At 53.7% G+C, this 15,724-nt stretch overlaps 1 protein-coding gene across 1 annotated transcript in view; it reads right to left on the bottom strand.

The window, feature by feature from the left end:
* The window catches only part of FGD1 (FYVE, RhoGEF and PH domain containing 1), a gene marked incomplete at its 3' end in the record, with an annotated part of 35,131 nt that extends 20,896 nt beyond the window's left edge, over window positions 1-14,235 (bottom strand). Inside the window, exon 1 of the mRNA XM_082864483.1 lies at window positions 13,830-14,235. Coding sequence (XP_082720609.1) covers window positions 13,830-14,136 — 307 coding nt within the window. The 5' untranslated portion in view covers window positions 14,137-14,235. The remainder of the gene's footprint in view (window positions 1-13,829) is intronic.
* Between the last annotated feature and the right edge of the window lie 1,489 nt (window positions 14,236-15,724).

The following is a 15,724-nucleotide window of genomic DNA, read 5'->3' on the forward strand; positions in this document are numbered from 1 at the left end:
AGGGCGGCACATGCAGAGACATAGTTCGAGAGACAATATGGCTAGAGAAAGTGAGAGACACAGAGAGCAGCTGAAAGGACCAGAGATCCAGAGAGCAAAGCCAGGCACCCCACCGTGCAGAGACCCCTCTCAGGGTTACACACATAGGTGCCAGGGTCCCAGGTGCCCCTTGTCTGCCTCCTTGGGCCTGGAGGCGCCCACCTGGCCCTGTCTCCACACCTCAAAGCAGGCAGGCCTCCCTGGGCAAGCCCTCCCACCCAGTCGGTACAGGGCAGTGGGGCCCCTAGTTGGGGCCTCTCCCTCTCTCCACTGCTTGTCCCAGGGATAGGGTGACCATGCCACCCTCTGTGGCCTTGCTCTGGTCCACTCTCTGCTCCCTCCTCACCCACCTCACCTGGGAGCGCACAGATGGGCCTGCCCCTCCTTTCTCTCTGCCTCCTTGCAGGCAGCCATGCAGAATGGGATTCAAATATTCGGGGACATCCTGGATTCCCAGGTGAGAGGGGCAGGGACTGTCAGCCCAGTTTCTAATGAAGAGATGAAGGCAGCGAGAGGGGCAGTGACTTGCCCGAGGTCACACAGCAAGTCAGTGACAGACTTGTAGCAGACTGATCTGAGACTGGACTTCTTAACCCTGCTCTCCAAGAGGAAGCTCGGAAAGAGGGGAATCTAGAGGGGCAGAGGTGCGCGTCAGTGCTTCCGAAAGTCATGAGCTAGTGCGGCTAGTAAGAGCAACACCCCCAAGCCTGCCCACAGATTATGACAACAGGGCTTCAGTTCAGGAGCCTAGGCCTGGCCAAGAACCAGGCAGGGCTCCACTGAGGGAAGAAGATTCAAGATCCATCTCTCTCCTATTGCAGGGCTCCCCCTCCCTGTCCCTCTGCCTACATTTCCCTGTTTCCTCCTATGTTTCCCCTTAGTGGCCCCCTTGGCCCCAGGTCTTGCTCCCTTCGGGTGGCTAGATGGACCTCCAGCTCAGGTCATGCCACTTATCTGCGCAAGAACCTTCCATGACTCCCCATTGCCCATGGGGAAAATAGAAGCTTCCCAGCTGGTTCTTTATGGCCCCTCAAGACCCTGCTAAACTCCCTGGCTTCCTTCAGCTTAGTTTAGTTGCCTCAATACTTCTGAGCTCTGCTCTGAGCCTGGTAGATTCTGTGCTGGGGGAGTTGAAAATCCTATCTCTGCCCTCAGGGAGCTCTGAAGGGAGGTCCTTTCCCTCCCCTAGATATCACAGCCCTTCCCACTTCCCTATCCCATCCCCACACCCCTTAAGTCCTGCATTGATTTTCTCCAGTCCATTTTTTTACATTTAATTTAATTTTTTTGGCCAAGCTGCTCCGCATGTAGGATCTTAGTTCCCCGACCAGGGATGGAACTTGCGCCCCTGGCAGTGGAAGTGTGGAGTCTTAACCACTGGACCACCAGGGAAGTCCTCCAGTCCATTTTTTATGGTTGATAATCCACAACATTCTCTCTTACACATGCACGTACATCGACACTCACACCCACACACCTGACAAGGTCTTCCACCAGCACTGCCCCCTTGACCACTGGCATTAGAACAGAGGCCACAAAGGGCATCTCCCTCCCCGCCACGAAAGTCACACCACCAAATGCTTCCAATGCAGGGGGCACGGGTTCGATCCCTGGTCTGGGGTGGGGGTGGAGAAAACCGCAAAGACCTGGTGAGAACCACAAAGCTGCTCACACGTCCACATGCAACACGCTTGGCACAGGGTGTGTACACACAGCCATACTCAGGCGTCTCTTGTCACTGATGGGAAACACGCCCTGGGCACCCCAGGATGCCTGGGTGTGGCCCTGGCTCTGCTGTGGGCGTGGGGTGCGCCCTCTGACAGGCCCCTCAGCAGGCCGAAGGGCAATCTTGATCCTGACCCTGAGGGAGCTCCCAATCTCAAAGACAAGAAACTCTCATTCAGGAAAAGCTAAGTGCGGCTCAGGAAGTGCAAAGGGGTCAGCCTGTCGGGACTGGGAAGCTCAGGGGAGGGAGAGGCCAGGGACAGGATGGCCAGATAAAATACAGGATGCTCAGTTATGTTTGACTTTCAGATAAGCAATGAATAATTTCTTAGTATAAGCATGCCTCATGCATACTAAAAATGTATTATGCTATACTAAAAATTTTTTGTTGTACATCTGAAATTCAAATCTAACTGTACTTTTTTGGGGGTGAACTCCAGAAGCCCTAGTCAAGAAGGGATTCTAGTGAATGAGGTGGAGCCAGGCCTCCGAGGTGGCACCAGGCAAGCTGTGGGCTCTACCCAATTTCCCTGCAATGGGCACCTGAATGCTTATGACAGTGACATTATTTCAGGGATCACCTTGAATCTGGTCTTATTTATTAAAAAAACAAAGTCAATAATTAAAAACCTGTGGTACTTGACCATTCCAAAGAAGGGTGGCATGATCACATTCACTGACCAGACTGCATGGGTTAAGGTGTTGTGAAGCCTTCACTAGGAACATCTGGCTCAGGAGTAACACAGACCTCAGTTAAATCCCAACACCCTCACTTACTAGCTGTGTGACCCTGGGCAAGCCTCTCCATCTATCTGAGCCTCAGTTTCCTTGTGTGGAAAATAGGATAATAATCACAGCTCCCTGGTTTTGAGGAGTCCATGAGACAAAGAAGGGAAAGAGCATAGTGCTCCCCCACCCACAGAGCAATGTGGCTTGAACTTGAAAGCCAACAGAACCGCACATCCACAAAGACACAAAACTATGCACACAGATACATAAACCCACAGACCACAGGCTGCAACCCAACACAAAGCTATCAACACACTGAGAAACGTGTGCAAACCCAGCCAGAGATGGACACAGAATCCAGCCCCACTCTCCTTGGCAGCTTCTCAGATCAGGGCGGGATTCCTACTAGAGGCGGAATGGCAGAGAAAAGACAATGGTACCCCATCCCCCATTCAAATTCAGTTCAAATATAGAAACCAAACAAAACCACAAAATAAGTGTCAAGAAGTATAACAGAGTTTGGAATTTTCCCATGACAACTTACTGTTAGTGAAATAGCAAACTCATTCCAAAAATTGTTTCTGGTAGCTTCATGCCCCTGCCTGGCAGGTGCCCTTGAGCATGTGCTTCTGAGCTTACTGGCAGAGTAGGTCTACCATCTAGCTGAGTTTGAGGACAATGACTTTACCACTGGAACTGGACCCTTACCTCTTTCCGAGAATTTCAGCTCCCAGCTCTCCCCATCCCTGGCCAGCAGCACCCCCTCTCCCTTCTCCCAGCTTTAGCCTTGGCTTAATCTCAAGACAGCTAATAGGACCCCAGACTGGACCTCAGCCATTAATGCCCTGGTGACATGGGGAATCGCTTCACAACTCTGGACCCCGATTTCCCCCATCTGCAAAATGGGGAGAATATGTGTGTGCTTCTCATTGTGAGGAACTGGTGAGATGCTATTGTGGGCAGAAGCCAGCCCTAGCACTCAGGCCTCCAGACCCCCAGTGCATGGTTCTCCCAGCAGCCCTCAGCCTCCAGGCTGAGAGGTAGGCCACTGGGACAGTTGAATTCCTGGGGGTGGGGTGGGGTGGGGAAAAGGAGCAGAGGGAGTGGAGAAGAAAGAACAGCAAATAAGAAAGTGTCCTTTGGGCAGCCAGCTCCGTGGGGGGGCTGGGGGGGGAAGGGGAGTCCCTTAGCTTGAGAAAAAAGCAGAGGATAAAGGTGGAGTAGCTGCCCCACCTCTTCCCACCTGCCCCTTGAATGTGAGGTCCAGCCCAGCTGCCCTGCTCCACCTTTGCAGCCAAACTTGCTTGGCCTGGCAGATGTTCTTTCTGAAAATTTAAACACAAAGCTCTGTCAAGAATGAGAAATGCAGGGGGAGCTGTCTATAGGAACCCTGTGGCTAGCCTGAAGATCCCTTCCTTGAAGTGGACTGGTCTTATGAACATAAGGACTCTGCAGAAAAATGGAGGCACCTTTTGCAGAGTGAAGGCATTTTTGGAAAGTGGGAGCCATTCTGGCAAGTAAGGAGCTTCCTAGAATGTTCCCTCTTGAAAACTGGAGAAACTTTCTGTAAAATGAAGGTCTTTTGGATAAAAAGAAGGCTCCTTCTGCAAAGGGAAAGTTTCTGCAATATGGAGGCGCTTTCTTCAAAGTGGAGGGACATTCTGTAAAGTGAGGAGAGTTCTATAAAGACCCTTTTGTAAAATGGATGATGTCTGTAAATGAAGGACCCTTTGACAAAATACAAGACTGTTCTGTAAAACGGAGGAACTCTTTTGTAAAATGAGGCTCCTATGTAAAGTGAAGAACATTTTTGTGAAGTGTGGACCCTTGTGTAAAGTGAGGACCTTTTTGTAAAATGGGACAGTATAATGCAATAGGGGATGGTGAAGACGGGGGTAAACTGGAGAGCGCATGCCTCACTTAAAGTAGGGATGGCAGCTTCTCCCCTCTATCTAATTGTCTATCTATCTAATTGCAGTAATGGGGGCCCTGCATTTTCAGGTCTTCCAATATTTCAAGAGAATCAGAAGTCCAGGCTTTTATGTGAAATCCCCTAATTTTAAAAACAGTGAGTAGGCCACATGAAACTTTTGAGTCAAATTAAACTTGTGGGCCACCAGTTTGCAACTTGCAATACCTGAGTTAGATGGTCCTTAAGGTCCCTTCCACCTCTACCATTTACCTCCTGCTCTATCTGATGTGCTCTGGCCCTAGGGCAGCAGCTTTGGAGTCCCTCCTCTACCCCCTGGAAGGGCCCAGTCTCTTCTGGGCCTGAGCACTCTCAGGGAGCTGGCTCATGCAATACTTGTCAGCAGTTCCGTGAACTGGAATCTGCCTTTCGTTCTGTCTGGTCTTCTGCCTTGTGCAGGATGCCTGGTGAAAAAAGCAGGAGACTGCAAGAACTTTTAGAACTCTCTGGAACTCAAGGTGTTCAGTTTTTTGTGGAGGATATAAGGTATGAGGATTCAACTGTTTGTTGAGCTCCTACTCTGCACCAGGCATTTTGTTGATGCTTTCCTGCAGGGCATCCTCCTAACAACCCTGTATGCTATTAGCTCCATTTTACAGATGAGGAAACTGAGGCACAGAGAAACAAAATAACTTGCCTGAGGATACACAGCTAGAAGTGGTTGAACTGAGACTGGATCCCAAGTGTGTCTGTGTCCAGAGTCACAGAGCACATCCTCAGTCAATGTTTGCTGAATTGCGAAAGAAATCACATTGGGGGCGATGGGGGGGAGGTCAGAGAACTTTCTAAAGGAAATGGTTTTTGAGTTTGGCCATCCAGGTTGTTTTTTCAGGTGTAGATAGACTGGGCACAGTCCTGCAGGCAAGGGAAGAAAAGTGAGCAACGGTGTGGATACTAGGGGTGGGGAGGTGAAGAGTGTGTTTGAAGGGCACAGTGACCAGAGTCTTGGGTTTGTAAGAACAGGAGGAAGGGGCAGAAAAAGCCAAAAGACAGGCAGGTACCCTCCTTCTCCACCAACCACTACCACCAAGATACAGACCCATAGGGGCCATGCAGAGGCAGGCACTGGCACAGAAACACACACACACACACACACACACACACACACACACACACACACACACACAGAGTCTACATACAGAGACACACACGCAGAAACATCTGGAAATGCCCCAGGGGCTTAGAGCCAAGGTGTCATAACACAGGAACACATAACATATACAGACCCAAAGACACACATAGACACACATGGATATATAATGACACACACTCAAACATACACATGGATATACAGAAACAAGAACATTAAGATATACACAAAACAGACCCATGGGGACAAAGACAGCGAGGCAGCCAGGCACATGTGCACGCATGCGCACGTACACACACACACGCACACGCACACACACACACACACACACACCCCACAGCCACATGGGAGCACAGACAGCCCATCTCTCTTCCAGTTGCTTGATTGCTGTTGAGAGCCTGGCCACCTCCTCCCAGCATCTCTGGACCTGAGGCCAGAGAAGGCTGGGGGTGGTAGCTCCACCCCCAGGGAGGGGCTGGGGACTTCAGAGGACAGGAAGGGAAGGGAGTGGAGCTGCAGCTGGGAGCACTGGGGGCAGTAATTACCCAGTGCTGGGGCTGCCACGCTGGCTGTGATTTCCCTCCTCCTGAGGACAAAGCCGCTAGGGGATGGCCCCTCTGACCCCTGCGGTGTGTGACCCCAGAGCCCCCAACACCCACCCCTCCCCCCTCCCCCTGCCCCCACACCGAGGCCTGGTCAAAACTGAGAGTTGGCAACACAGAAAGATCATGACCATGACGGAAAAGGACCGAGAGAGACTGGGACAAAAACAAGGAGGAAGAAGACAGGAAAACTACAGAGACCCAGAAAATCGGACAGCTAGAGAGGGAGGCAGGAAAAAATGGGCGGGGGCGAGTCAGAAGGGAGACAGAGACAGTGAGGGATGCAGGCCCAAAGAGGCAAGGGGACAAAAAGAGCAGACCAGGGCCACTTGTTGAACATGGCTACAATGTGCCATGCCCAGTGCTCTGCTCTACCTGTGGCATTTAATCCTAACAACCCTAGGAGGTGGGGATGCTAACCCCATTTTGTAGATGAGAAAACCGACGCTCAGAGGGGTGAGGTGATTCGCTCAGGATCACATGAAACTAGAAAGTGGCAGAGCTGGGTCTGGGGGGCTCTCACCACTGCCTGCCCCTGACAGGGACATGGGGCCCAAACAGAGATCCCTGAAGGAATTCTCCAGAGACAGAAGCTGTCAGGGAGATCTGGAGACTTGGAGCACCTAAGAGATGCAGAATGAAAGAGCCCAGCACCTTCCCTGCCCCCTCCCCTGCGCCCCGGGTGGGGGAGGGGGCCGCAGCTACACCTGGAACGCATTAGGCTGGGAGGCCCCGCCTGGGGAGCAGGGAAGAAGCTGGAGAGGGGGGCAGAGAAGGTGAAGGTGAAGTTGAAGGCAGCGGCGTGGGCGGCGGCGAGGGCCTAGCAGGCCCAGGCAGAAGGGCTTCTATGCCAGCTTCAGCTCCTTGGGGCCAGCGCTGCCAGTCCTGCCTTTCCCGCTTTCTACAGGCGCCTTCCCTCCCTGACTTAACCCCTTCTCTGCACGGGCCACGGGGAGGTGCTGCGGAGCGCTGAAAGCCTCCAGCAACGGGAAAAGCCTTCAGTTCCCTCTCTGGGCCTCAGCCACACACCTGTGCCCCTCACCCTCCTGTCCTTAGTCTGGGGCCCAGATGGACACAATTGACGCCTACTGGGCACTGACCCTTTTTCAAGCTCCTCAGACTCAGTGCATCTTAAAACCCAGCTCTATCCCAGCCCCTAGTGGCTCTTCCTCCTGTTTCCCCACCCCAGGAATGGCACCTCCAGCCACCCAGTTCCCTAAGCCAGAGGCTGGGCTTTCTCCACGACTCCCCCTGCTCCCTTAACTCACACATCCAGCCAGACCCCAAGTCCTACAGACTCAAATTCTTAGGAGGGCAGGAATCCATAGACTATTTTTCCCACTCCAGCCTCCTAACGGGTCTTCCTCCCATCCTCAGGGCCCTCTACAAGGTATTCTCCACACCACAACCAGGTTATGAAAATACAATCCCCTTCAATTTCTGTAGCCCGGTGAAGGGCTCCCCTTGCCTCGGGGGTAAACTCCAAACTCCTGAGCTTAGGGACAAGTAAGGCCCAGCCTGAAAACACTTCCCCACACCCACACCCACCCCCACCCTCCAGTCACAAAGGCCTCTTGTCTGTTCCTCGAAAGTGCTCTCCTCTGCCTGGGGCTTTGGCACATGTCATTCTCGTGGGCCTGAACAGCTTTTCTGCTTTTCCTTACCTCTGGACTATTTATCCATGGGATCTCAGCTCAAGTGTCCTCTTTTCCCTGCCTGCCCCCTCCTCATCTGTTCCTTCAGCATCTGTGCTTGGAATTACCTGTCATGTATGTCTTCCCTGCTAGAAAGGAGCTCCAGGAGGACAGGGACTGAGCCTGCCTTTTGTTGCCCACCCAGCAATTCACACAGGGCCAAGCACAAAGTAGGTACTCAATAAACATTTGTTAAATGAAGAAATGTCCTCCTTCTTCCCCTCTTGCACTCTCCCTTATCTGCTCACCAAGTACTTAAGGATGCCCTACTATATGCCAGACAAATGTGATGAACAGGTCCTTGATGTTACAAATGGGGAAACGAAGGCCTTGAGGTGGGAAGGGAAGCCTGAGGGCACAGTGAACCAAGGGCAGAGTCAGGAGTGCAGAGGTGCCTTCTGCTATTGCCCTCATCCTTGTCTCCAGCCCTCTGTGTTTTGAGGTACCTTTTGGAGGTGTGATGCCTTCCAGGTCGAAGGAACTGGGTACTGGAGCCTGGAGAGGCTGGACTCACTGCTCCAAGGATGTCTGCTCTCTCCAGATGAGGGCACTTAACACTTCTGGGCTGGGCAACGGCAGAGTGCACTTCCTGTCCTCATTCCAGACAGGTCCTAGCCCCACCCAGCCATCATCTGGCCAGCTCCACATCTGCCTAAGGCATTTAGCTAACTGGTCCCCAGAATACCATGGTTGGCATTTGTCTGGAGCACTGGTAGCTGCCGCTCACCCTTGAAGGAGCAAGTAGCCCCAGCCAAGCTGTCCCCTAGGGGCAGAGGCACATGAAAGGGCCGAGGAATGGGGGTGCCAACCATCTGCAGCTGGAAACTTCAATTCTTTTAGTCCTGTCTGGAGAAGTCCTTTTTGCAGCTACCCAGTCTTTACACTTTGCTGTGTTTGTTTGGGAGGCCCCAGCTGACTAGAAACCAAATCAGGGTCTTTTCCCAGACACTCCCCTGGAATCTCAAACTGCTGCTCTCCAAAAATCACCAGCAGAGCCCACCACTCCCTCCTGTCAAGAGTCCCCTCTTCTCCTTTCCATGAGCAACCTCCCTCTATGGTCTCTCAGGATGCCCTCAACAGGGAAAACATGGAAGGAGCCACAGGAATTTACTTCACCAATGTTTGATTTGCTTTTCAGTACTCCCTCCGTTCTTTGCAGCAGCCACTACCCTGGGTATATGTGAAATGGGTCTCAGCTTTATGCAAATATACTTTAAAAACTGCTCCTCCCCCCACCCCACCCCCAAATGACATTTCTAAGGCAAAGTTTGGGTGACTCTGCTGACCTCACTATCTGACCTCACTATCTATGTCTTCAAGGATGGGACTGGGGCTTCCCTGGTGGTGCAGTGGTTAAGAATCCACCTGCCAATGCAGGGGACATGGGTTCGAGCCCTGGTCCAGGAAGATCCCACATGCCGCAGAGCAACTGAGCCCGTGAGCCACAACTACTGAGGCTGCACTCTACAGTCCGTGAGCCACAACTACTGAGCCGGCGAGCCACAACTCCTGAAGCCCACACGCCCTAGAGCCCGTGCTCTGCAGCAAGAGAAGCCCGCGCACCACAACGAAGAGTAGCCCCTGCTCGCCACCCGGATGCCCCCCCAGGCCTCTCAAATGCAACAGGTTTCAAACGTACATCAGTATCTCCCCCCAAACCTGCTCCTTCTCTTGCAAGTAGGTGGCCCCACCAGCATCCACCAGGTCACCATAGTTGGTTTCAGAAAACAACCCAGACTCATCCTGGACTTTTCCTTCTTCCTCGGCCTCTACATCCAAGACACCACCAAGATCTGTCCATGTTAGCACCAAAATATCTCTCAGATCTTACCTTCCTCACCTGCCATCACTCTAACCCAAGCTACTATCACCTCTTGCTGGGATGACTGTGACCCCTACCTGCCGGTCTCTGACTCCACTCTTGTGCCCCTACCATCCACTCTCCACATACAGCCGTGGGGATTTCTCAAACACCCATATCTGAGCACATCATTCCCCTTCAAAGGTTCCCCTTTGCCCTCAGGATAAAGTCCCTTCACCAGCCTTATCTCTCTACTTCTCCCAATACCAGCCCCTGTCCGAAGATGCCTCATGTCTCAGTGCCTTTGCTCCCACTGAACTTCCTACCTGAACTGCTATGTTCCTCCTAGCTCTGCAAACCTTGCTGGCACCCCTCTAGAGCCCTTCCTTTGGGCCACGCCCTGTGCTGAGTGCTGCTGATGCCAGCGTTTCCTCTGCCTAGAGTCCCAGAACTGTAACAGCCTTCCAGCTTAAATTGCCAAATGGCAGCCATACATAAGAGCTAGGCATAAAGGGTAAACTGAGGCTGCCAGTGTTTGTGCGTATGTGGGTGAGAGGTTGACTCACTCCCTTTAGCTTAGATCCCATGCCTCCCTTCAGGGTTGGGAGTTATGGTGGGAGGCCCACACAAGGCCCTGGGGAGAGGGCCTCAGAGTGGAGGCTGATGTGGTATCCTAATGATGCTGACTCACTGTAGGACCGCAGCTAAACTGCCTCTCAGAGTCTCCACTGTCCCAGCTCAAGGATGGTTCCCACTCTAGGCTATACATCAGAATCACCTGAGGAGCTTTCAAAATAGATTCCTGGGTTGCAACCCTAAGATCCTGGAGCTTTGAGGTAGAGTCTGGGAATCACATTTATTTTTTCAAAGTCAACAAGGGGGATTCTGATGTTCATCCAGTATAGGAAACCCAGGGCCAGACGGTGACTAGGGGCCTTTCCAGCTCCAATTCTTACTCTAAGAGTGTCAGATGATGGCCCAGGCTCCAAATCAGAAGGAGCCAGCCCCTCTTGCTGCCCCCCTCAACAGGCTGAGTCCTTCCACTACCCACGAAAAGGCTTTAACACCAGGTGCAACTCCTTTGACTGAGCTAGGGTCAAGTCCCAAGCTATCCCCCAATCAGCATCTGGAAAGATATTCCCAAAGCTGAGGAAGAGAGCAGGGCTCCCCCCAAATCTCTATGAGCAAACCTACACTTGGGAACTCCTTTCTGACTCTCTCAAAGCCCTCTCTGGTATCTCAGAGTTTAGTTATCTCAGTAACCCAATAAGGCCTTAGGTTTTATCAAACCGGGAAATGGGCATAAAAACAATCAACCAACCCCCCACTAGGAATCAGGGTAACTAAAAGAGAAAGCACTTTGAAGCAATTCAAAGCTTTTACATGGATAAGATATATTATTTTAAAAACCATCCCCCCCACCAGGATGGGCCACTGCCCCTAAGGATGGTGATTCTATAAAGGCCTCAGCAGTCTGAGGGAGGAAGCGGGGAGGCACACGGAAATCTTAACATGTGGACTAAAATGTTTCAATCCTTTAATTGACTCTCTCTCTCTCTCTCTCACACACACACACACACACACACACACACACACCCTGCAACTACCAACCCTGTCCTCTTTGGGCCAATTATAGGCAAGTCCTGTGGAGAGAGAAGCAAGTCACTTGTGCCTACCCCTGGGCTGGCTGGGCAGTGGGGGTGGCGGGCTCTCACGCCTCATGCTGCTGTGAATCACATGGCCCAGCGCTTGTCTTGCCAGGGCCTGAGTAATTCCTCTGCCTCTTCTTCAGAAGGTTTTTCTCTTATTTTTTTTTAAATTTTATTTCATTCTGCAGGCTTTGCAACCAGTATCTCATAGACTTCTCATGGCATTCTCTAGATGAGGAAATTGAGGCTCAGAGAAGGGAAGTCACTCACCCAGGGTTCCACAGTGAGTCAGTTAGGAATGGTTAGATGGGAGGCCAGGTCCTTCCCTGACACCCTTCTTATTCCCACTCCTCAACTTGAAGTGAAAGAAAGAAAAAGACACCCACCAATTCGAGAGGCAGGGACTTCATTGGGAAAAAGGATCGTAGGAACTTTGTGCTGCTTTTTGGGGGGAGGAGGGGAGTGGTTCAGGATGGGTATTTTGATTGTAATTTGGAAGGACTGATGGAATAGAAAGAATCACTGCTGTGTATTGATCAGAGGCCAGAGACCAGGGGCCTAGATGCTGCCCAGCTACTGACTCCCATACCAAGAGTATCTGGAGGGCAGGAGCTCAGTTGTCCTTCTCTTAGACAATGGTTACTGAGGGCCTACTATGTGATCCCTTCTTATCTGTTCAGGCATTTGTTCAAGGATTTATTGAGCTAGGCACTATGCTAGTTGCTGGGGATACAACGGTGAACAAAACAGATATAATCCCCTTGCCCTCACGGAGCTCATATTCTAGTTGAGGAAGACAGGCAATAAATAAGTAGACACATAGAATAAGATAACTGCATATGTACTAAGCACAAGGATGGAAGTGCAGTGGCAATTTCGATGGAGACCCACAAGGGCCCCTACCTAAAGTGATCAGGGAAGGTCTCTCAGAGGAGGTGACATCTGAGCTGAGACCTGAAAGATAAGAAACAAGCCAGGTAGAGAGCAGGGGGAAGAGCTGCCAGGCAGAGGGGAAAGCAGATGCAAAAGCCCTGAGGTGGGAGTGCTTGTGGCATGTTTTGGGATCTGAAAGAAGGTGCTGCAGTAAAGTGGGTGAGTAACCTGCTCCACACAGTGTCTGTCAAGGGGAGTTTGGAAAGTCAGCAAGAGCAACATGCAGGGCAGGGCGTTAAAGGCCTGTTGTCAGCTGGTTATCTCCAGCCCACACTGAGGGAGCCCCTGAGAACTCCCAGAGGTTCCACAACTAGCCCAAGGTCACAAGAGCAGCAAGGGGCACATGTTGCCCATACTTTTATGCTTTATTAATGCTACCTGGTACTGGGCCACAGTCCCCCCAAACCTGAGAAGCCTGGGATGTGGACCCTGGGAGGTCCCAGAGGCTCAACAGCTACTTCAAGTGTTGCCCAGGGGAAGGTACTGCTCTTCCTCCATGGCTCCCGGGCTCAGGTCCACATGGGATGTCCCCAGATGGGGGAGGCCCTGCTGGACTCCTCAGACACTCAGTTCTGTGCAGTGCAAAGGTCTCTCCAGGCAGTGGCCTGTGGCCCCAGCCTGACCTAGAGCTGCTCCACCTCTGCAAATCCAAGTTCAAGCATCCTGACTTCGCCTCACAAACAACCTTATTAAAGCCCTGCACCTCTGCAGCTCTGCTACAACTGGCTTCTGCCTCCCCCCATCACCACCTTTCTGCTGTCTCCCTACCTACCAGCCCCTCCAGCCCTTCCCTCCAACTTGACCCCCAAGGCCCACCTCTTCCACCTTTGTCTCTCATCAGCACCTTCTACTCCCTCCTTCCCTTGTCCTCCTGCCACATACACCTGGCAAAACCCCAACCTTGGATCAATCCACCATCCCTCTTTTTTTTTTTTCCACTCATACTCCAGAGCTGCCGAACAGTACAGGAGAAAATCACATAAGCAGAAGGCTTGGCTTTACTTTCATGGTCTCCAACCTCAGTTTGGGAAGCAGAAAGACCATAGACTTTGGACTCAAACAGATCTGGTTTGGAATCCTGTCTCTATACTAGCTGTGTAACCTTGGGCAAGTTACTTAATTTCTTTGAGCCTCAGTTTCCTCCCGTACAAAATGGGTCTAATGATACTTACTTCACAGGAGGCTCCTGAAGATGAAATGAAAACCCATGTAAAGCACCCAGTGCCTGGCACAATGTAGGCGCTTGGCAAATGGGAGACTCGTTCTTTTCTCCCATTCCCCCAAACAAACCCCCTTTTTACTGCCTTGCAATCCAGCCCCTTTTTCTTAGAGTGCTCCCTCTCCCATTAGCCTCAGCAGATAGAAGAGAAGAGGGTCGGAAGGATTGAGGGGGCACAGGGGACAGAGAGGAGGCGGGGGGGGGGCGGGGTTGAAAGAATTAGACGAAGGCCGAGGAGCGAGGGAAGGGGTTGCGGGTTGAGAAGAGACGAAGGGCTGGGGTGAGCGGGCCGGCCCAGAGGTGGGGCTTAAAGGGCCCGAGAACAAGAACCCGCTCCCAGGCCCATGGCTCGGGCTCCCATGCTTTCTCGATCACTCACCAGGCCGGGGTTGCGAGCCCTCCAGGTGGTAGGAGAAGCGCAGGGCCCGGTGGTGCTGTGGACTGGGGCCGCAGGGCAAGACCCGGGGGCCTGGAGCGACGCCCAGACTGGCGTCCGAGGGTCCGGCAAACTGGGGATCCAAGAGGCTTCCGAGAGCCGAGCCTGATCCCCTGGGCACCGGCAGTGCAGGCTCCGAGGCTCCAGGGTCCGAGTCGGCATAGGCCGGTGGCGCGGCGCTGGGGGAGTTCGCGGTTGGGTGTTCGGGCTCGGAAGGCCCAGCGCCCCCCGGGGCTCGGTGGCCGTGCATGGTCCGGGCCTGGGCGCGGGGCCCGGGCTCCCCGCTTGGCTCCAGCTCCTGGGGCGTAGGCGCGGGCGGAGGAGGCCCGGCGCCCGGCGGAGCAGCGGCCTCAGGCTCGGGGGGCGGGGCTGCGGGCTCAGCCCCACTGCGGAGACTCGAGCCCCCGGCCCGGGCCCGGGCCAGCAGCCGTGGCAGCGGTGGCAGTACCAGCAGCAGCCGCGGCCACCGCCGCTGCGGTGCCAGGCATCGCCGGCCCGGGCCCCGCGCTGGGAGTGGGCTCGGCGGGGCTGGGGGCCCGCTGGGGAGCGCTGTCTATGCGGCAGCGGCTGGGTGAGGGTCGGGGGGTAGCGCTCGGCGCGGGCTCTCTCGTGAGAGGCGAGCCACTTCCGTAGCCCCGGGGCGAGCGGCCGGTCTGTTCCGAGTGCGTGTTCTCTTCTTTCTCCCCAGATGGGAATCGATCTGGGCTCTCCTGGCTGGTCGGAAAAGGTTCTTCCTCCCGCCGCAGCGGAGGCTGGGGGGCGGAGGGGAGGAGAGGAGAGGGAAGGGGAGGGAGGGAGGGAGGAGAGGATGGCGGTGGCGGGGGGCGCGTGTGTGCGCCGCGCGCTCGGGCTGGGGGTTTCCCCCTCAGCCAATGCCTCCCGACGATGCTCCAGCGGCGGGGGCAGGGGCACAGCCTGGGCCCGGCTCCGCCGTCCTCCCCAGCTTTGGCCTGGGTCTCCGCGGCGGCGGGCGGGAAGGAGCCCGGGGAAGGGGGGTGGGGAGGCGGGAGCAGTCGCTGAGGCAGCCGCAGCCACAGCGGCGCTGGGACCCAGTTGCCCGGGCCCCGCCCCCTCGCCCGGGATTTGCGCCTGGCCACGCCTCCTCACTTCGGCCGGCCTCAATTCTCACTGCGACCGCCTTCAAGGCACTCCTTCTTCTTAAAAATTCCCCCTCAGCCTGTCCTCCCCATCTCCCCCTGGTCCCGCACAGTCAAGTCTACGGGCTCAAACCCCCAAATCTGCCTTTCTGTCACATCTCAGTTCTGCCTCCCTCTGCTCATCGTTCAATCTCTTTTCCAGCAACCTTTCCACATGTTCCAGAGTTTCCCTAGGGCTTGGCTCGTAGGGGACTTGCCTTTGATACTCTTCACGCAGCTCAGACCAGACCTCATGGTTCTTTACTTCGCCACTCTTTGGCCAATAGCCTCAGTTTCCAGGATTGTCGCATCTGCCTGGCAGCATTCCAACCTTGAATCAGTCCAACTGTCCGCCTTTTCCATGCCTGTGCCCAGGCAGCTAAACACTGCTGGAGAAAACTATTCAACCTCACAGATTTGTGCCACTATAAACTCATGGTCCCCAGCTTCTACCAGGCCCTCGGTGCTGACCCACAACCCTACTATGCATTCCCGGACAGCCTTCTCTCTCATGCTCTGCAACAGCCATTTCTAACCTCCCTTCTCCTCAAACCCCTAACTTCTCCATCTGTCCCCTGACCCTCAGCAGATGACCCCACCTACTTCACAGAGTAAACAGAAGTCACCAAAAAGGAAGTTCTTTCCTTCTTGCCACCAAACCTACAGAATCTGTCCCTTGTTCCTTCCCAACAGCATTTAAAC

Source organism: Leucopleurus acutus, assembly GCF_964270905.1.
Source record: "Leucopleurus acutus genome assembly, chromosome: X".
Taxonomy (NCBI): domain Eukaryota; kingdom Metazoa; phylum Chordata; class Mammalia; order Artiodactyla; family Delphinidae; genus Leucopleurus; species Leucopleurus acutus.